We start from the raw sequence: 22,776 nt of genomic DNA, 5'->3' as shown, positions 1-22,776 counted from the left end.
ATATGGCTTATACAGCGCCGAGGGCATATAGGGCATCGAGGGGCCGTGTGACCTAGTCTCAAACATTAGCACGAAAGAAATTAAAGGAGGCACTTAAGCTCCGCCTTAAGTGTACGACGCGTTAGCGTTAATGAGTTAGTGCCCACATAGGCGAAATTGGTGGTCATCAACCACGTCTTCCGCAATGATGCAGCGGATAAGAGATGCGCCACTGCCCTGCAATGGCGGGTGCTGCCACCGGTGGGTCTTGTGCGACCCAAGTTGTTCCTTCCCGAACAACCTCACATTCAATCATTAATTTAACTGCCACCTGCCACAGTGGTCACTTTGCTTACAGTCTGCGGTGGGCAGGTTTTGATGACGCCACAAGGTCACGTGACCTAGGTGGCCCACCTAAGTTGCTTTTCCGGCGGGCGGCCACCTGGGCCACCCTGCGCCACCCTATCTTTCGCTCACAACGCCGCAAACGCCGACGCCGGATTCTCTGGGTAACGGGGCCTTTAACGCTGTCGCGTTAAAATGCAATCGCAGGCAATGCAGTTTATGAAAACGGCACGTAGCGACGACACTAGTCTTTGATTATTGCGTCTTTTCAAGCTTATAATAGCTCGATTTCAGCAAAAGTTAACCCGCGAATGTTGACCATTTGTCTTTAGAACGCCGTTATGACTCAACATAGGTCAACTTTATGTTACACTCACTGTGTTTTTAAGATATTTATTTCCATGGAGACACTGAGGTTGTCAAGTCACCTGTGAGCTTCCAGTGGCGGACGATGTATCGCGTCACGTTGGTGCTCGAATGAGACCACTCTACGTGCGCGAACCGGGTGCCTATTTCGGTGGTCTTGAAGTTGTGCGGAGCCGGAGGTGGAACTGCAGTTTGAGGGGGGGAAATAAAATGAGAACTTACACCCCATGAGATCTGTTTGAGAGTCCTCTCACTTCCTTTGAACTTCCCGTTTGTCTTAGCATAGAATCCGACAGGTTAGTTTTTAATAAACGCAGGTGCTTGATGATGTTCAAACACATGTCGAAGACATTTCACTTAGCAACGTGCAAATTTCGGCTGGTTGGTGCACAACAAGAAGAAGAGAGCGAGCAGCGCATTGGTGAACCGTAAGAATACGGGAGAAAAGTAGCGAAGCGCTTGTGTTTTCACTTGTCTCTCCCATATTCTTTCGTTTCGTGCCTACGCTGTCTGTTCGTTCTTCCTTTCACTCAAGGTTGAAAGCCCCGTCTTCCATCAAGAGACACTGAGAAGAACGCCATCCATTTATTGTTCTGAGTAAAAACTGACTGACTGTCTCCTTCTGGCTATGTTGACGTTTATCCGGGGGAAAAAACGCATTTATGCCTGAGAATATTGATTTTAAGAATTTTCTCTCCGCTCCACTCAAATTCGTGGCGCCTAAACCGCAGAATACTGGTTGGCTAGATTTAATAAATAATAATAGTAATAATAATAATAATATTAATAATAATAATATTAATAATAATAATTGGTTTTGGGGAAAAGGAAATGGCGCAGTATTTGTCTCATATATCTTTGGACACCTGAACCGCGCCGTAAGGGAAGAGATAAAGGAGGGAGTGAAAGAAGAAAGGAAGAAAGATGTGCCGTAGTGGAGGGCTCCGGAATAATTTCGACCACCTGGGGATCTTTAACGTGCACCGACATCGCACAGCACACGGGCGCCTTAGCGTTTTTCCTCCATAAAAACGCAGCCGCCGCGGTCGAGTTCGAACCCGGGAACTCCGGATCAGTAGCTGAGCGCCCTAACCACTGATCCACCGCGGCGGGTTTAATAAATACCCCGATTTAATAATGCTGTAATATTTTCCTTAACTTTTCTGAGAACACAGGTACATTATTGATTAAACCATGGATGTTCATAGCTTTCACCCGTCGTTTTCAATGCCTGGACATTACAGGGATAAATTAGAAGCATGATACAATGCCGGCGTGCGCGGCAGACGTACAGAGCACGTTAACGGCAAACACTGCCCTGTCGGCGCCGTGTTGGTTGACGGCCGTGCAGGTGTACGAGGCGGCGGCCAGGCTGTCCACCTCCTTGAGCACCAGGGTGGAGGCCAACCACTCGTCCGAGGGAACACGGTAGATCTCTCGCCTGCGGGTGCATGAGATGGCACCATTGTTCTGTAAGATTCCGTTTACACCATCTCATAAGACACTATATCCTGCTGGGAGCCAATAGTACTGTGCAATCGGTTTCAACGCCTTATTAATCTCACGTATACTTTTTAAGGCGATAGCCTTTAATGACTCATACTCGCGGTGACCGTCCGTCCGTCCGTTACATCGCCACCTAGGTCACGTGACCTTGCGATGTTTTAAGGTCACGTGATATATAATTTTGTTAAAAATTGCTCAAAAACGAGTAAATGGCTTTGGCCTTCCCGCAGTTAAGAGATGTCTAAGTGCCTTCAACGAATTTTTACTTGCCCAGTCTTCGTCAGTTTGCAGGCAAATGAGTTTGACAGCGAGAGCTGTTAAGCGCACGGTTCCCAGTCACGCGGCGTCGGCGTAACAGCGCGCCACGCGGAGTGGTTTGAGCACAGTGGCGTCACCAGTGACGGCATACCGACGTCACATGAACTCAGAAAACGAGACAAATAACAGTGAATAAACAATATTATTTTCGACATCCCGAAGCAGCTGTCGCTAAATCTCGCGTTATAAAACGGTACCCGCATGCTAAGAACTTTTATTCCAAGACTTGAAGCTTTAGTGCTAGAGTGCTGTGCACACTCTGTTTCACATTTTTTGCAAATATTCGAAAAATGAAGCAAGCCTCGATTTTATTTATTTTCATTAATTGAAAAATACGTACACCTGTAAGGTTCCAGCTATGAGGAATTACATGAGGGGACGATAGTTTACCTCGTGGATATTAGTAACAGAATGTGGCAAGAATTATTAATTTATTCAGCCTCAACACAAATGTCAAACTCTCATATTACTCATGCTCAGAGTAACATGCCAGCGTCGGGACATAGGTGTCACTGCCCAATCCTGAATTGTTGCTGTCCTCAACATTCTGTCCGCTGATACATCAAGAACCATCTTGAAAAGCCTGCTAGAGAGATGTGTTCGTTGCTTCGCACCCGACTGTTTCGATGAGGGGATCGCTCTTTTCATTCCTCGTCCAAGTGACCGTGACTGGCTGGTCGCCCGTGACGTTGCAGACTAGCGTGGCAGTCTCCCCTCGCCGAACTGTGATTGTCTTCGCATTCACATTGATCGTGGGCGGCGCTGGAATTGAGAAGGAAAAAAACAAAATGGGAAAGATTAAGAGATTTTATTTGAGGTATGAGTATACTTATGTGCGATTATGCCTTTACGGATATAGATCTGAACAGCCTACTTGACAGATTAAAATTTAACTTCCCTCTGAACATCATACATGGCCCTAATCCTAGGCATCTGAAGGCATATACAAAAAAAAATCGTTCATTTGAACTGGCAATTCACTCATCTTGTAGCAACCCTATATATAAAGCGCGTTACGTGTACACGATAAAGAAGCAAATGCATCACTGACTTCATATACAAAAATAAATTCCGTAACACAACAATTGTAACCAATTTTTAGCATGATCTCGAGAAAGGAGAGAGCACCACAGCATGGGCTGTCTATGCAGCATCGTGTAAAGATTCACATGCGCTGTCACACTTCATAGCCACCAAATCCTAGCCTCAACATTTGTCAGCTAGGAACACCACCATGCACTGCTCAAATATTGAAGAGCCCCAGTTCTGAGCGCCGGTCTATACATGGACTGTAGACGTCCGAGAAACCAGCCACTACGCACAACATAGACAACGCCCCATCAGCACAACGAACTGAACTCACTTCATACCCCTCCTCACGTGTATGGTGACCACCCAGGTTAACCCACCACATTTCCTTCTATCTCTCTCTATCACATACCAGAGTTCTTTCTAACTTCGCTCATGTCCAGTTCTCAGCGGCGAATTTCTTTTTTCCCTTACTCATCCACCTGTGAGTTCGCCTTTCAGTGATGCATTTAGGTGTTGCGGCATCATCATCATCAGCCTGATTACGCCCGCTGCAGGACAAAGGCCTCTCCCATGTCTCTCCAATTAATCCTGTCCTTTTCCAGCTGAATCCACCCTATATTCCTGCAAACTTCTTAATCTCATCCGCCCACCTAACTTTATGCCGCCCTCTGCTACGCTTGCCTTCCCTTGGAACCCACTCCGTTACCCTTAAGGACCAGCGGCTATCTTGCCTCCGCATTGTATGCCCTGCCCAAGCCCATTTCTTCCTCTTGATTTCGACTAGGATCTGTGTCTAATTATTTTCTCATCCTGCAACAATGTTCGGTACAAACAATGCACGCACGTAATCCCCTCCCCCGCACTCACCTCTCACCTTGAGCGCCACCGGCCGGTGGACGTCAGGCGGAACCCCGTTGTGCGCCTGGCACACGTACCAGCCTCGGTCCGAGGGCAGCACCGGGTCCAGCTGCAGCGAGCCGTTCTCGGTGACGCGAACGCGCTCACTCTTCACCACGGCGCGCTCAGCGCCATCTGCTGCGAGCGGTGGGAGAGCGCAAGGGTAATAATAATAATAATTGGTTTTTGGTGGAAAGGAAATGGCGCAGTATCTCTCTCATATATCGTTGGACACCTGAACCGCGCCGTAAGGGAAGGAATAAAGGAGGGAGTGAAAGAAGAAAGGAACAAAGAGGTGCCGTAGTGGAGGGCTCCGGAATGATTTCGACCACCTGGGGATCTTTAACGTGCACTGACATGGCACAGCACACGGGGCGCCTTAGCGTTTCGCCTCCATAAAAACCCAGCCGCCGCGGTCAACGTAACGAAGTTTTGTAAAATGTTGTAGATGTATAACCAGGAGAATATCCACGCTTGTTTGCGAACGCCTATGCAATCGCTTCTCTCATAATATTGTACCACAGGAAGGTAAGAAGATCTAATAAATGTTTTAGCTGATACAGCATAAGCAGGAACATATGGATGCATGTTTTCAGACTTGCATTTAACCACTCCTCTCATAATATCGCACTGATAATACTCTGTAAAAGGAGCGCAACAAAGTCTTGGAAACTGTTGTAAACCGCGTTTTCTAACCACGAGGAAGTATATGAGTGTGGCTCTGGACATTATTTTAAGAACTGCCTTAATGACTGATAAGAGCAACTAGCACAGAGCCCAACTCTTACGACCCAGAGCCGAAAACAAACAAAACGCAAAAAAACGTTAAGGCTAAATGACAGCACAGAGTACAAGTATCATCCATTTCCCTCTGAGTGATCGTGAAACGGAAGACGAACAACACCCAACCGAACGCGTGGGAACACACGCCCGGGTTAACCAGGAAAAACGACGCGGCCGCCGCGCGACTTCGGACCGCGCCATAAAAGACCACTCTGCAAACGAGCGCGCGAAAAACATGGGCTCGGAAGCATTTCGCAATGCACAATTATAGAAGGCAAACGCGCTTCGGGACGACGTAACACGTACACGCTGCATGATGTCTATGGCGGTTGTATTAGCGGCCCCGTCATTTTTAAACCGAGCGGCTGCGCAACGCGGTGGCCACGGCGGCGTCAGCCAACTTTTTTTTTTTCTATCTCTCTCTCTCTCTCAAGGACAGCGCCTTCTCGAGGAGGAGCCCATCGCGTTGTCATCATCGGACACGTGTATACAGACAAGGGGAGCGGCGCGGAGTCTTCCCACGCAGCTCAGATGTCGCCCGGCGGAGAAGGGTTAACAAAGAGAAGATGGGGGTCGGGTGGAAGACAAGACGGAGGGTTGAGTTAAAGAGCAGGGCGAAGATGCGCGCACATACGGGATAGACCACATTAGCCCTTCGTAATTGGCCCTAAAGAAAAAACAAAGGCAGGTTGGTAAGCGGGCATAATTGGCATGAAGAGCTCGTGGAGTCCGTATGAAAGAGCAGGTGGTCATGCATACCCAGCAATTATGGACAAAAGCGTTTTTGAACCGGGAACCAGGTTATGAACGCAATTTTTTCATATAATGTAATATATTTTTTATATAATGTAACATTTCACTGTAACAATCAACATATCTGCAGATCTCCCGACGGCAGTCTTGAATTTTTTATTTTCTGTTAACGTTTTTCTTAACGTAAAAGCGTTCCCCATTGGTTTTCTATGGCAGTCTTAACTGTTAGATGCGACCGATGGAAAAACTTTAAAAGAAAGATTTTGCTACGTATCGGAAGAATGGACCAGTACCTTCAATATGACCGTAAACTTATTTTACAATATCCGAATTTTTCAAAATTTTGATCCGAAATTGCTTGACTTGAGCGCTTTTGGCTCTAGGGTGCTAAGTGCAGATGTTCATCTATTTGTTTGCAAGAGGACGGCCACAGTCGCTTAGTTGTTTGGGACCTATACAGAGCAGGTATGAAAATTTGTGGGATGATTCACAAAGCCGGTGGCGGCTAAAAAGAATACATGATTGGTCAGTACATATGTATTAGCCAGTAGTCGATAGACAGAGCGATATCTCGTGCAGCCAAGACACCGGTCAATCGCCAGCCACTTAAACGTGAAATTGTCAAGGGTCCAGCAAGACTGATTAGCGCTAGCTGGTGCAGATACAGGTTCAAGGAAACAAGGACGCGCAAGGACAGGCGCAAGGAAACAAGGACGAGAACAGGCAATAGAGAGGACGGGCGCCCGTTCAGCGGAATACTCGGCGTCGTCGGCCTGGGCGAAAAATCCCCAGAGAAGCAAACCCAGCAGATGGCTCACCTGCCACCTAGATCACTTGATCTTGTGACGTCATCACAACTTGCCCACAAAGACAGGTAGCAACCTGCCCATCGGATTGCCAGCAAACTGCACACCATATCAGGTGGTAGTTAAATTAATGGCTGGTCATGGGCCCCACAAGCCCCACCTGTGTGGCTGTGTTTGAACAGCCAGCTGCTGAGGCAGTGGCGCATCGCTTAACCGCTGCAGCATTGCACCAGGAGTGGTATGAGGACTCCCCGCTCTTTATAAATGTAAATTATAGAATGACTGTGTCCGCTAAGTGATACACAGAGGACCCCAGGCCGCCGAAGGGCCCATTAAACCTATCGCGACATACCCTTAAAATGGGGCTCAAGCGTCCCGTCAAGTTTTTTTGCCTGTGCCTGGGAACTGCTTTGTGAATTATGCCTGCGATGAGCTGACGCCGCTTCCATAAAATTGCTAAGCCTTTTAAATGCTATGAGATAAAATTCACTGTTCCTTATCCTCTAGCCTCTGCATGTTTCAGTAGCCGACTGGTCTGCTGGTTCCCACGAGAACAAACCGACTCGGTAAACCCTCGGTGCATGGATACTTATTTAATTATAATTACTGCACTACCTTGAGGTGTCATCTGCTGTCACGATATATCGTGTCACTGCACCTGCCTGCATGCACTGAGTATAGGTAAATGTTAGGCCATCGTCGATCCAGGGCACATTCAAAGCCCAGTCAAGCTTTCTTTCTTCGAAATTCAGTGAATAAAGTACGCTCTCATGCGTGATTCTTGGCCACTTGTGGCGCAAACGCTCGTGCCGCAGTTCTCGAGACGACAAACTCCTTCATCCCCTGCACCAGCCAAAGTCGTCCGTGCTAAATGCACGGACTTCCGAGCGGCCCTGATCATAATCTCACCGAATTACAAACATCTGGGCAACAGCCGAGGCCAGGCAGGAACGGATAATGGCGAACGAAAGCAGACCGTGCGCAGGAAGTTGCGTAAACTAATATGGTACGACACGCTCCCAACGGAATCCCGCCTTAGTTGTGCAACTGTTTCCACGCATTGCTCAACCTAGGGCAATACCATGATCCACAAAGTTATGTTGCAATGCAATCAATCACGTTTAACCTGTTGCTCTGTCGGTCATTTCGCTTCTTTCTACAGGTACAGGCTCCACAGCTTCATCTCTCTTCTTCAAAATGAACGACAGAAGGCAAGCAGAAACTAACTCTCGAAAGCAGGAAATAGAAAACAGGAAAAGCCACTCCTTTTCGCTTTGTTATCCCTTCGCAGAACCCTGCGTGGTCAGCTTTATTTTCTGCTCAAGGCCATGACTTTCTTTTGTTCGCTAGCATTCCTTAACGCATACACCATACCGGTAGATGCTATTGAAGTACGGCGTCAGAGGATTCCACCTGTCAAATCGGTTTGCGTGTCCGGCGTGTGTTAACTCCTGCTGGGGCATGCATACAGGATGGCCAAGGCCGAACTAACGACGAAGGGTTCGTCTTCTTACAAAGAAGTGCAGCGCTTCAAGAGCGCCCGCGTAACGCAAGCGGTCGAAAGATGGCACCAAAGGGACCGAAAGCACCCGCACGCGCGGAACTGGGTGTGGCTTCAGCGACACCGCGCATGCCGACTCTCGGCGTGCCAAGTACAAGGAAACCTGACACGGGACGAAGGGAGTGCCTTCAAGCACACTCTTCACGTTCGTTAATCTTTTCTTCTTCTCCTTGTGTCTTCGTTTCATGTCTTTCTCTTCTTCTTTTCTTTCCTCATCGAAGCACTACTCAAGCGCTTTTTAAATGGGACTTGACGTGATGCCCACTTCTGCCGCTGAAGGCTCCTACTCCGCCACCGACTCCGTACCTTATTCAGACGCAGGTTCCACCCCCCGAAACTCCGAAGAAATGGACATAACGTAAGGATTCTTTCCGCTTCGATGTAATTCAGTCGAAGATATGCCAACGAGAATGCTCGGAAAAAAAAAGGGGGGGGGAGGGGGGGGAGCATGCGATGACTTACGAGGGCCGAGGGGAGCCAAAATGAATAATGTATATATTCTTTATGTTTAACGGCTCTTAAGTAGTTGATGTTAGCTGCAAAGCCAGCTAAACGGGCTAACTAAATGCACGAAACGTATCATACGGTTACATTCTGACTTTCCCTCTGTGCGATGTGTGTCGGTTCCTCCGTCAGCGTACTCATTACACTTTAAGATTATCTCGTGTGCTGTCCGGTGTTAATAAGCTCTGAATAATATGCTCGAACTAGAGAGGGTGAGCTTGAAGCGCTTCACGTAAATTAGTGGAAAGAGTTCAGAAATAGTTTACAGGGATCCAAAAGAGCACTGAATGTCGTGGCGAGTGTTCTCAGAAAATGAGCTGCTTTGGGATACTTCACTTTTTTTTGCATTTCAGAACTTTCGCAGCGTCCCTTATATATCGGCGACTTGGTGCACGCGTCACTAAAAGGTACTGGCGTCGCGAAGTCCGCACACGCCGCAGTCACACGTTGCGGCTTTGCTGCTGGCGGCATTTCAACACAATGCCTCTCACATTCCTAACAGAGGAAAAGAGGTCACAGGTGCACAATCCAAAGGAAATGTTGAAGCTAAAAGGTTAAAAGGTGCACTCCTTGTTGTTGACAACATCGCTGAGGGCGATTGTAGATCAAACGGGCAGCCGCTTCGTGACATTCCGTGTGAGTTCTGTGCGCAAAGAGTCCTAAGCGTTTGTTCAAAGAGATGACGGAAGCATGTTTTGTTTGTTGTTCTGCTGTATTCTTCTTTCGATTGATCTCGAGTAGCCTGCTATTGAATATATCAGCTCCCTTCTCTTTCACATTTCATTTTACCTGTGAAGATTTGGAGGAATGGAATGTTTCTTGAATAGCCGTTACGTAATGGGCGCTTTATGGCCAAGCATGGAGCTTGCGCCAGAAGAACCCATCCATCACCATCATCTCAATTATTATACCGTTGACGCTTCTTAAACGGAGCTACGATGAAGAGGACGGACGTTCCGGGAATAAGTGCCAACAATATCAACAACATATCTTTACTGTTTCGTCAAGCCTTAATGCTAGGGGTTATTCATTCCCTTATGACACAGGCTGCACGGCTAAACTATTCGTTCTTGTTTTTGTCGGCTCAACTGTGATTCACGCATTCAACGTCTTACCTGGGATGTCCGACTGACTATTCTTGGCGACATTAGCCTTTATTTATCTTCATTAGTGCGCCGGAACATACGCATGGATTCACATGAAGAAAAAGAGGCAGGACTCTATTTGCGCGACAAACTTCTAAAGTTATCATTAATGGTGTATGATGCGATTCACCAGCAATATCTGGAAGTCTAGATAGCAATTGGGGTAGACAGCAATAGCGGAAGTGTAGGAAGTCTAGCAGTGGAAAGGGTTGTGGAGAAAAATGAAGGAAAATGCGACTGTACAGTGAATAAACAAATGTTCCGCGTTTGTGTTTCTTTCAGGACCGTTGGGTTAGTGCGGGATTCTATTGCTCGGTCCTGAAGAGGTTCCACATTTGAAACCGCACCCTTTGCTCGCTTCTCTTACTAGATGTATTTATTGTCTCATTAACAATGTCTACCAAGCCTGTCGTATATGCATTTCCCGTTGGACACTGACCTCTTGGCTAGTCATCTATGGGGCGTAGGTGCTGAGCCGACAACAACAGCAACAACAACTCAGCCATAAACATTGGAATCATCACATCTCTTCCAGATCCTTTGCCCTAAGCCGACAACAGCAGCAACTCAGGGTTAGAGCAGCTCAGCCAAAGGCAGTGGACTCACCGTGTCGCCTCTTCCAGATCATCTGCGGCTCCGGGTAGCCGCCAGCATGGCAGGAAAGCACGGCGCGTTCACCCTGCAGCGCCTCCACGGACTCCGGTTCAGTCTTCCAGAAAGGGGGCACTGAGGACGCAAATGTGGGAAGAGAGGGCCAACGTGAGCCATCTCGAACAGAATTGGAGAAGCGATACGCAATAACTCTATAAAAGCATTTAGCATGTAGTTTCACACGAATCACTGCTCACACCCCATATGAGCAGGTGCGGAAGGGTTGCTTTTAGCGATTACAGATTTCCTGCAAAGCTGCGTACCTTCTAGAATGCGATCTCGGCCTGAATTTCACCGGCTGTTATCGCATTCATTTTATACGCGTAGAGAAATTACTTCCCCACTGTGTGAAAGGCCTCTCACTGAGCCATGATCTTCTAGCCTGGTGCTATATATGTCATGGTAAAAAGACACAAGAGAGTAGTAACGCGATATGATAACTATGTTCGGGGGCGTTGTAATCTTCACGAAGTGTTCTCCATCTGCCCCTGAATAACTAGCAATGTGATCAATAGCGTTACCGTGAGCAATTTCATCAGCAATACGCCGGCGAGGATGACAATGTTTGTAAATCCCCTTCCCTCTTAAGGAGTCTAGCATGGTGAAAGCGACAGAGTGGCGCTTTTTCTTGTTTCCAACCCAGCTCCAAAGCCCTCTCCCAATAGCCAAGGTCCTCACCTGGGAACCTGAGGAATGCCTGGAACTTGTCGGTGCCGGCAGCATTGGACACCACGCAGGTGTAGTTACCGATGTGGTCGACGCCCAGCTTCCTGAGGACGAGCACAGAGCTTTCAGGGCCGGCGTCGGCGGAGACCGCTGGCTGGAAGTCATCGTCCAGCCCTTCTTCCGAGGGCTTCACCTCGACGTCGTCCTTGATCCACAAGAACCTGAGCGGCGGGTCGCCCTGGGTCACCGAGCACGTGATGCGGAGTCTCTTGCCCAGCTGAGGCCGACTCGGAAACTGGAAAGGTTGGACCTTGGGCGGGTCTGCGAACAAGAAAACACGGGGGACTCAGTACGCGTCCCTTTCTACAGCCAGAGGTCTACCTCACAGATGTTTTCTTGAGATAACGGCGTTGCTGTGGTAACAGTAGCAGTCCTAGAATGCTGGAGACGTACTAGGGTTGGCGTAAACGAGACCAGTCGGGCACCTGCTGCGCATGCGCATATGGTATCAGGGTCATCATGCAGTGTATGCCAACGTTAGTACGTCCTCCGCCGAAATAAAACTTGATTAGATTTTTGCGACCGAATGCTCAGTGACGTAATCGCTCCAAAATCGCGTGAGCACCTGCTGACTTATGAGCGTGAGCCACTGCCGTGTTCGCGGCCTGTCCAATGAGTACACATTTGTGGTCTTGTGATCCCCGTTCACGGTTAACTTGCAACAACTACAACTTGCTAGATTTGTGAAATAACATGTAGAATAGAAATTTAGCTAATGATCTGAAGGTTGCGCGACCGGTTTGCCCAAAGATGCCTGCAGCTGCATTCCTGCCATTGATTTTAGTCTGGCTTCTGCATCCCGATTAGACTGGCTTCAACAAAGTAGGATTTCTTAAACGCGCCCAGAAACTATCGTGCACGGGCACTTTCGCGCTTCTTCTGTCCGTAAATATTGAACGGTCGCGCTCAGGTGTCGACAGTGCGACTTCGTTTTAAGCCGCAGCTCGCCTTAAGCGCTGACCCATCGGCTGAAATGGGTTCATATATATAATAAGCATACTTTTACAGTTTTCTTTAAGTCGCACGTCGGCGATCGCACTCACCCGATTCAAGGTGGATACTTCGTCCCTTGTACTCTGCTGTAACGGTGTACCAGTTAGCTGAATGTCATGGTCTATATTTCCACAGTCATTGTATCTGGCACAATATCTAACCTCAGATACGCGAGAAAGGAACCAGCGTTAATTTTGCCGAATTAGCTTACGAACTTTCCGAGTGAGGACTGCATATATTTACTCGAAATAAAACATTATGAAATACTGACTGATTGCCTTTCAATCTGAGGCTAACTGGAGTAGAAACTTGTGTTCTACTCAGGCACCCTTAACTAGCGATCTGCTCCGAAAACTTCGATGACTGACAGAAATGTGACAAAAACAAGCCGCTGTGTTAGCAGTGCAAACCAGAGCTACTAACTTAAAAGGGACTTATCAGCCTCTTTCCTTTCTGGAGTCTCACTAGTAGCTTCCATGATGGATTACGGAAGGAAGAACTGTACTGTACTAGACTGCAGAACAGACTGCGTGTGTAAATTTAGCATACGAAAGCAACACTGACGCAATCGTCATTTTGTGACATGTACGGCTTGGCTGAAACACCATTATTGCCGTTTTCAAAGAATGACTTCTCATGCAGTGTTGACCACTGACTTCAGAAAAGAATGTCTTCACTGCGAGGAGGACCTAGTCACGTCCTGCCACGGGGTATGGTCTTGCCAAAACAACCCTAATGTTCCCCTTATCCCCAAACAGTCCATGGACCAATGGTAAGTCGCCCTGTCGGCTCTAAACCCGACCACCTCAAGCGGCTGGTCGACCAGGCCACGAGGGCAGCCCCGGCCAACGACTTCCTCAAATCGGGATCCACCCGCTGAATATATCCAAAAAGAAAAATGCTTAAATAATGAAGTTTCTCTTCCTCCTCCCCTCATGCGGCAAACAGCAAATGGTTGGCCCTCATACTGATTCTCCTTGTTATCAGTATAAAATCGACCCGTCGTACACGTTCTTGTGAGATCTTTACTCCAAGGCCGCCAGAGCTGAGTTAATTTGCCTCAGGGTGGTTACACTGGCGGAAAACCTGCTGCGGCAACGCAGAAGATGATACCCAGTGCTCGGAGCGTTTGGAGACGGCTTCCAATCCTTTCTGCGGTTAGCCCGTGAGTACGCGAGAACACAACAGCTGCGAAAGCTGTCGCCTCGCACTCGTTTGCTTCATAGCCGCTGGGAGGTTGTCCTCGGGTACGCAGACGACAACATAAAACGTGAGCCGCATTCGACGAAGCGTGGGCGGCATGCCAGAGCCCGGAAGCGAACGGTCACACGGGAAACCAGCGGCTCGCGCTACAGCACGCTTTCACGGCAGATTGCCCACGACGACAAGGAGGAGGAGGGGGTTATTGGGGAAAGGAAGGGCGCAGTAACTTCCCCTCTCTGGGTGAACACCACCTGAACAGCGCCGTGAGGGAATGGGGTGGAAATTAGAAGCCTTTCAAGGCAGAGTCGTGATTTCGGCCTCTGGTCACCGATCCGAGTCGCACCGTGCGGGCAGCGCAGATTTACGACGCAACGCGTTAACAACGAAATCAGCCCCCGTGAAAACACGACAACTATGAAGATTGGAATGCTAAGGAAACACGTGCCTCCCTGGTCATAAGCTAGGATCCTTTAGTCTTAGCGGCAAATACAAAGCGAGGGACATAAGTTTTCCATCGCCCGAAGAGGTATCTAAAGGGTCAGGAAAAAGATGTATGCACATTCGTTCATTTCCTTTGTTTTTTTTTATTCAGTATGGCTGGTCCGTCACGAATTTCGTCACGGCCGCTTCGCCGATTGTTTCACCCCCTCGTCTGGCGTACTGTGAAGAAGGCGGAAGGGGGGGGGGGGGCAGCAGCAACGAATCGTTTTCAGCCGCCGCCTTAACATTTTGAAACGCCGCGGCGTAGCACGTCTAGTACGAACAACCCTGTATTTGGCGTGCATGCAATGGAGACGCACCCGTCCATACCGCGTGACGCCCAAGCAGCAGAACTACGATTCGAAAAACAAAACGGACACGTTCGAAAAGCGTGCGGCCGTTCTCGCACGTGCGCGCGCCACGGCCCTCTTCCTCCTCTCCCTCTTCCTTGGCGAAAGCTTTAACCGCACCGTCACGCCTCGACGCGCACAGGTGTCGGCGCCTTGGACGTGAACCTTGCAGCTTTCGCTTTAACCTTTCTGTGTCGTTGTTTTTATTGCGCGTGGCTTTGTTGTTGTTGTTGTTCTGTGCCGTAGACGAGAAAGAGCTTGGAAGTGTTGGCGAAGGTTGAAGGGGGGGGGGGGGGGGATGTTATCGTGTCTCCGCTTGGTTGGTGCGGCCGCTGGTGCGCACTTGTATTCGTGCGCGTCACGTGCTGTGCCTTTTTTCCGCGCGTACCGTTCGGCGCCCCTGTTTCTTTTTTTTTCTTTTTGACGCCAGAGCGCCCGATCGCTAATTGAGAGAGTTTCGAGTACGAAACGAGACGCACTTGTCGATGCTGACTCAACTTGTGCGGAAAGCTGACTGAGATTTAATCTCGAACAATATCCCACGGGCTGTAGATGGACTGCACATTGATGCATGACAGTTTTTTGCGCTCTTGCCTGTGCGTCGTAAGGTAATTCCTGCGCTTGTGATGCAATGACAAGAAACGCTATATAGTTAGTGGGAGAAAGTGGTGCCCGGCGGTGCGTGTTCTGGAACTGAGTGCATTGCGGCTGGAGCTTAAAATCGACTAGAGACGCAGGTGGTATGGTACGGTATGGTATAATAGGGTATAATATGCTATGGTACGATATAATATGGTACGGTATTGTATGGTATAGCATGAAGGAGAAGGAGAGACTTTAATGATACGGGAAAGGTCTGTCTGGTTGTTGGACTGGCATGATACTCCAGAGGGTATAGTATAGTATGTATGGTATTCTTTATGGTTTATTGGGGTTTAACGTCCCAACGCGACTCTAGGTTATGAGGGACGCCGTAGTGGAGGGCTCCGGAAGTTTCGACCACCAGGGGTTCTTTAACGTGCACTGACAACACACGGTACACGGGCTTCTTGAATTTCGTGTGGTATGGTATGGTATGGTATGGTATGGTATGGTATGGTATGGTATGGTATGGTACGTGTAATTTAACTGCGTTTTTTCGGGCGTGCGCATTATGCATACTAAGCCGCCTTTGTGTATGCGTTACTATTCTTTTAGCGCTCATGAGCTAAACATAAAAGCTACAAGTCTTTCCTATCGGTGCAGTCTGGCCCTAGCGTTGGTTCGCTGAACGTTTTTTCCTTAGCGCACGCGTTTGTCACACAGTCCCGTTTTGATGGGTCGGCGGCGTTGAAGGCCCATTGTGCGCTGGCTTTGACTGCGCCGTCTGCTCCCGCGTCTGGCGGAAGTTTGTTGTTGTCTCAGAAAGGTCGAAGGCCTCTGAACTTTCCGAAGAGGGCATGGCCGCTACAGGAACGGCCAGAACTCCATATTGTTTGAGGCTGATTGAAGGAGAAGAAACGTCGAACCGCATGTTCTGTACTGTACAGAACGCACCACTTGTGGAGAAAACGATGTTTACAAGTACTCACCGCCCAGCTTTCGTCTTCCGTGTGGCTGCCATTAGAGAGTTATAGAGCAGCTCTGCCGTATATCATTACCGCTTCGATCAGGCGATACCTGCGCACAGCCTTGTACTACGCGCACGCACACTGCTACTACTGCACTGCTACTGCCGTTACCCAACCTGAGCATGCGTGCATGACAAGAGTTTTAGCACAGTGGTACCACAAACTTACCTGCTGTAGTGCCGGCCGTTAGTTGCCGACGGTAACGGTCTGAGGTAACGCTGTGTTAAAAGAGTTTTAGCGTAGTTTTACCACGGCTATAGCGCCCGCCGATAGCAGCCGCCGGTAGCCGGTACTGGTTTGAACCAACGCTCTGTTAAAAGGGTTTTGGTTCTGTTTTTTATGATGTTTGACGTCCGAATGTGACCCAGGCTATGAGGGACGGCCCCGCCGCGGTGGCTCAGTGGTTATGGCGTACGGCTACTGATCCGGAGTATCCGGGTTCGAACCCCACCGCGGTGGCTGCGTTTCGACGGAGGCGAAACGCTAAGGCGCCCGTGTGCTGTGCGATGTCAGTGCACGTTAAAGATCCCCAGGGGGTCGAAATTATTCCGGAGCCCTCCACTACGGCACCTCTTCCTTCTTTCACTGCCTCCTTTATCATCGGGATCAAACCCGCGTCTTTTGGGTCAGCAGCCCGAAAGACGCCATTAAGCCACCGCGCCGGCTACGTTAAAAGAGTTCTCGCGTAATTTTACCACAAACTGTTACCTGCTATAGCGCCGGTGGTTAGCAGCCGACGGCAGCCAGTAACGCTTCCAGGTAACACTGAGTTAAAATAGTTTTAGCATAATGTTACCACAAATGATTACCTGCTTTAGCGCCACCCGTTAGCATCCCGCACATGCATGCGCAGGCTGCAAGTAGCCCACAGTAGCCGGTAACAGTTTGAGGTAATGCTGTGTTAAAACTCTTTTACAGTGACACACCAAAAGGACGTCTCCCACCGATGATACAATGGGTTCAAGCTTTCCCCTGGCCTGGTGCACGGCTTCTTTGGGGACAAATGCTTAGAAAATCGGTCTTAGACCCCACCGTGAGTAAACGGAAAACCCTTTCAGCCATTGTGCTCTTTGGCCACAGATGCCGTCGCGCCATAAAAGGTCATCATCGCCAAAGAGACGGCCGTGGCGTCCGCTCTGGAACTCCTTTGCTGTACCCGGGCAATGAAGTTACTTTCCCTAATTCAAGCTACGAAAGAAGTTGAATTCTTATGGGTTACCGGGCTGGGAACACTGGGCGACATGCGTAACACACTTACGAAAACCAGTCGACTGGAGTTGTTAACGTAAGCGCCAGCATCGATAACTTTAACTATGAAATCACTAGCATAATCTGGACGTAGCTATATGCGTACAGAGCAAAACTAAACAGTTTCCTGGAAACGTCATAGTTCGGAAAACAAAAGGGCACATATTTTTCATTCTTCTCCTCCCGAATGATGACGTAACAGAAGAGTTTTAGCATAACACTTGCGCTATGGCACGTCTACAGCACCGATGCGTAGACGTGTACCACGGAGCAGCTGGGCACCTGCCACGCATGCGCACGTGCCAGGTAGGGACACACACACACATCTAAACTATTGCGCATGCGCACAAGGTTATCGCCTGCTCAGCTGTACGTCTACCACAGTATGCATCCGCTGTTCTAAACCATTCTAACAATGCGTGCACCCCCCCCCCCTCGACCCTAACATGTAAGTGCGCCCACCACAAAGTCGCGCGTAGGCCATGGACCACAAGACAGCAAATAGTACGTTGTCGAAAGGTCCAGCTTCCTGGTCCACTGTTGTGTTATCCCGGTGGAATACGCCCTCACTGAACTAGAGGTGGGCGCGGGAGTTCAAGGTCACAATGTACTACAAAAATTTTTGTTTATTTCGGAAGAAAGTGTCCCCAGCACGGCTGTCGTTGAAGTATAAAATTGCGCAAGTCTGCGGGCCTGAACGGCGGGTTTATTTACGAAGACAAAAAGGCAAATGGGTCGGCCTGAGTTATCAATCTCCGGAATGCTACTCTGCACTGGGGAATTGGGAGAGAGGTAATAAATAAAGAGAGGCACGATTGCGTCGGATCTCAAGTGCGAGTTGAGACCTGCGCTGATTAACAAGCGAAGTAACGCCCGTTCCGAGCCACTATCGATCTAGAGCCGCTGCTATATCATAAGCGCCAGTCTGGATGGCCCAGTAGGTAGCTAATTGAGGCCGCCTCCAGCGATAAACTAATCTATACTAAAAAAGATATGCAGTATTCCTTTATTATAGCTGCGTGGCTGCGCTTAGGTAGATGTTATTGTAATCGTTCCATCGATCGATACAGAGAATCGTTATCTAACGAGGAAGTAATTTCAATCAACATCCGCATTTTCGATAAGGAGAACCCTTATCGAGGAGGATGTCTGAGGACAAAGAAATGCGGTGTTATCGCCATCTCTTTTACGCGTAAGCGAGGCTGCTCCAAGCAGCAAATTAATTGGGAAATGAAAGATTGGCAGCGTTTCCCTTATCGCCGCATAGTACACACAGCTGAGGTGGAAATTAATTGCAATTACTCGTTCGTGTGATTAAAGGACACCCTTATCGAAAAGAAATCTTTTTCACGTACAGACGCAACGGACCACTGTGTTATCGGCATCTCATTTTGCAGCAATCGAGGCTGCTTGCAGTGGCAAATTTATCAGCAAGCATGACTTCGATCAGGTGAAACGTAAATTGCAATCACTCCCTCGTTAGATAAAGGAGGCTGCTATCGCTAAGGAATCTCATTTGACACCAGAAAACAATGTTATCGGTATTTCGTTTACGTGCGCTATGTACCATCGGGGGCAAAAGTAACAGACCACTCCCCCTGCAAGTGACGACCCGTGCCACTCTGCGTAGGGGCATCACCTGGCAAAGCACTTTTGAAGTCGAATTGGACCCACTGGGTTAAGTCGAATTGGGCCCACTGAGCTGGTCTCAACACCACAAGTGTTTTGTCAGGTGGCACCTCCACGCAGAGCGGCACTAGCCGGAACTTGGAGCGGGAGGGGGGTGGGGGGCTGTTACTTTTGCCCCTCCCCCCCCCCCCTCCCCCCGTTAGTACGTCCAACTCCCGAAGGTTATTTCCGTCACGAGATCAGCTGGCAAGCATCGTGGGAGCGGATTCACACGCTAACGCGCTATCGGTTGATACAAAGGCGGAAAAGACGGCTTCGTTCGGAAAAATCCCTGGCCCACTTTCCTTGCAGCCAATAGCCGCGAAAAAGTAGAGTGCAATGATACTTTATGGTACTGAGATAGTTGGTCAATATTTATAGTAGGTGTACATTATGTGCCGCTTAAATGGACAGAAAAAAAAAAGTGGAAGAAAGTACAGGTCGTGAATTAAACTATAGTAAAACACGCGATGTTATTCGCACAATCACTGAGGTCTCACGATGAGAAGGTAGCTTCCATGGCACCTGTACAAGCAATATTTGCTCTGGCGGTAATAATAATAATAATAATTGGTTTGGGGGGAAAGGAAACGGCGCAGTATCTGTCTCATATATCGTTGGACACCTGAACCGCGCCGTAAGGGAAGGGATAAAGGAGGGAATGAAAGAAGAAAGGAAGAAGAGGTGCCGTAGTGGAGGGCTCCGGTATAATTTCGACCACCTGGGGATCTTTAACGTGCACTGACATCGCACAGCACACGGGCGCCTTAGCGTTTTTCCTCCATAAAAACGCAGCCGCCGCGGTCGGGTTCGAACCCTGGTTACCCTTTCTCATTGTTTATTTTCTTGCTTTGTTGCTTTTGCTCTCTTCCATTTATTTTCCACAAGTGGCAGAATTCAGGTGACTGTATTCACAACATTGGAATTTGTTCTCGCCAAAGCATAGTCTGCGATTCATTAACATAATCATCATCATGATCAGCAGCAGCGTAAGTAAATCGAGTTAAATAATAATCCTTGAATGCTTAATCGATAGTTCTTCGCGAAAGATATGAATTGAGGAAGAGTCGCCAGAGAGAACCAGATCGTTCGGTGGAACGTCAGCCGTGAACCTTTGGCCGCTGGCTCTAAGGCGGCGTGACGTCACCAAAGGAGACACAAAGCGGAGTTAGCGTGCAAAGAAAAACAGGCCAGCTCCGCGTACACACGCGATACGATCCTACGCACGCGGGTTCGCGTAAAACTAATCTCCGCACGATCTCCGGGCACTGCTTCCCCGAATGCCATGCGCCTCTTTCTTTTTACGTCGCGGAGTTGGAGGACAGCGTGGGATGCAGCTATAGGAAGTGGCGCGCGGCCGCACAGGTCGCGCTGGCAAGTTTCCCGCCAAATAGCTGCGTTGCCGCCAAAAAATGCCCGCGCTTTTTTTTTTTTCTTCCTTCGCGTCTCCCCGCTGCCGTTAAGCCCGCGACGTGCCTTGACCGGATATACTCGGGTGGCTGAAGGTCTCGGAGGAAGCCGTTCTGTGAGACCGAAATACGAGCGACAAAAATAAGCCACGCAGAAATGCGAGGGAAGCAAAAAAAATTAAAAGAAAAGGAAAATTACGGCGATCAGGCGATGAGGCGGGGAGAAGTTTGGGCGTTTCGTCACTGAGGTGTACCAATTATCGAGGGCGGAAAAGTAATTTATCTCCACCCTTCGGCGTTCATGTAGGTGAGCGAGACCCATTGTGTGGGCTAGACGCTGTCGACAGGTGGCGCCTGATAGCGCGAGAGCAGTCCAGCGCTTGACACCACAAAACAAATGAACTTGTCATGTCACTCGTAGAGTTTCGCACGCAGCTCAGGGAAAAAAATAGCTGACCTTTAACATCTAAAGTCTGTGCTATGGACAGCAAGGGATGCTGTAAGTGGTCACATTTCCGTCCTTGATTTCGGGACTTTGTCCTGTATATGATCATCAAGTAACAAACTGACCTATTAATAAAAGGGTTTTTGATTTTGGTGTTGGAAGGTTTCATGTTAATTTCGTCTTCTTAAGTTTATTTAACACGAATCGAGAGCTGAGTTCATACGAGCGTCGTTGTATTTCGTTACACATTGAAATTGAGGGGTGTAGCAAACCGGCATCGCACCCGCGTCCTTCGTATACAACCAACGAAGCACAATCAAGTCCTCACCGAACTACAGCAACTCTGGGACGAGTTGTAGGTGGTGTGCGCTTGAGTTTTTTGAAGCTAACGCAACTCACCACCGGTTCCTTAAAACCTCCTGGCTAAACATGAGCAAGAACACTAAGATAATGTCGGACAGAGCATGCGCGGGATTAATGCGTAACTCACAAATTCCAACTTCCAAACTACGATTACGTCAAGACCAGTTTTTCTGACTCGGATCTCTAAGGCTGGGCTACTTTGCTATCCACACCATAACTGCGATCACAGAGTCATTTTCGCCATTGATGTCACGAGTCTGAATCGAGTGGCGAGATAGAAAAAGCGTCATTTTTAAATCCCGTTATCTGAACATTAATGGGCGCAACTTTTGTTACCGGGCAAACGTTAAAAATAGTGACGAAGAAGCGCAGGATCGATTTTTACTGAAGTCCGATGGAACTCAAGAAAGAAGCGGCTTTTCCCCGTCAAAGAACCCCCTTCCAGCCAATGGCGTCGGCTGGTTCTCTTGGACTTGCCAACGCAACAATGCAGGGAGTGGCAAATGAAAAGGGATAGTCCCCTCCTTTCATCGCCATGCTAGCAGATTCACAGAACCGGCAGACGCCATTGGCTGGAAGGTGGTCATTTGACGGGTGACAGCCACTTTTTTCTGAGTTTTATCCGACTATGAGGTCGTATTCGGTGTCTCAGCGCATCTTAAGCCTAGTTTTCCTCTCAACCACAGGAGTCGACGCACTGCACTGTATCTCGCTTTCACGCAGCTATATACAATCACCACCCGGAGACAGCGTTGTTTGTGGGCGCCTATCTTGAGCGCACTGCAGACTCCGTGTATTGTTTCTCGCCAAATCTCAACGTCCTTTCAAGAGGTCACGCGCTTGCAAACGAGCGATAGGGATAATCACCCTCTAAGGGCAGTGGTCGCCTCGCAGATTCTTTTGCCGAAGCTTAGGTACGCTCTACGTGCAGTACTGAAGTTAGAAGCCAGTTCACCTAAAATTAAAATGAAAATTGTTTTTTGGGGGAAAGTAAATGACGCAGTAACTGTCTCACTTATCTCGGTGGTCACCCAAATCGCGCCGTAATAATAATAATAATAATTGGATTTGGGGGGGGGGGGGAAGGAAAGGCGCAGTATCTGTCTCATATATCGTTGGACACCTGAACCGCGCCGTAAGGGAAGGGATAAAGGAGGGAGTGAAAGAAGAAAGGAAGAGGTGCCGTAGTGGAGGGCTCCGGAGTAATTTCGACCACCTGGGGATCTTTAACGTGCACTGACATCGCACAGCACACGGGCGCCTTAGCGTTTTTCCTCCATAAAAACGCAGCCGCCGCGGTCGGGTTCGAACCCGGGAACTCCGGATCAGTAGTCGAGCGCCCTAACCACTGATCCACCGCGCCGTAATGGAAGTGATAAAAGAGGGAGTGAAAGAAAGGAAGAAAGAGGTGCCGTATAGTGGAAGTCTCCAGATTAATTTCGACCACCCGGGGATCTTTAACGTGCACTGACATCGCACACTTTACCTAAAACGCGTTGCGGTTATAAACTATTTGTTTTATTAACTTTTGAAGCGCTGCCCGAAGCGGCCACGGTCAGATGGAGATGAAACGCTAAAGACGCCCGTGTATTGCGCCGTGTCAATTCCCGTTAAAGAATTCCAGGTCGTCGATAT

General features: G+C 48.7%; 1 protein-coding gene across 3 annotated transcripts in view; it reads right to left on the bottom strand.

Annotated features, from left to right (window-relative positions):
* Nucleotides 1-22,776, bottom strand: part of LOC144106244 (cell adhesion molecule Dscam1-like) — a 44,150-nt gene that overhangs the window by 16,853 nt on the left and 4,521 nt on the right. For 2 of the 3 annotated variants that reach the window (XR_013308941.1, XM_077639001.1), the window contains exons 2-7: nucleotides 11,325-11,633; nucleotides 10,602-10,721; nucleotides 4,414-4,581; nucleotides 3,129-3,276; nucleotides 1,983-2,131; nucleotides 753-875 (exon numbers count right to left, since the gene is read on the bottom strand). Coding sequence is in view for 2 of the 3 variants with exons in the window: in XM_077639001.1 (XP_077495127.1) it covers nucleotides 753-875; nucleotides 1,983-2,131; nucleotides 3,129-3,276; nucleotides 4,414-4,581; nucleotides 10,602-10,721; nucleotides 11,325-11,633 (1,017 nt within the window). In the remaining variant the exon portion in view is untranslated. The remainder of the gene's footprint in view (nucleotides 1-752; nucleotides 876-1,982; nucleotides 2,132-3,128; nucleotides 3,277-4,413; nucleotides 4,582-10,601; nucleotides 10,722-11,324; nucleotides 11,634-22,776) is intronic. The other variant, XM_077639002.1, reaches the window with a different exon arrangement.

This window comes from Amblyomma americanum, chromosome 10 (assembly GCF_052857255.1).
Source record: "Amblyomma americanum isolate KBUSLIRL-KWMA chromosome 10, ASM5285725v1, whole genome shotgun sequence".
NCBI lineage: Eukaryota > Metazoa > Arthropoda > Arachnida > Ixodida > Ixodidae > Amblyomma > Amblyomma americanum.
The sequence above is the reverse complement of the archived record's forward strand: the minus strand, read 5'-3'. Positions and strand labels throughout refer to the sequence as shown.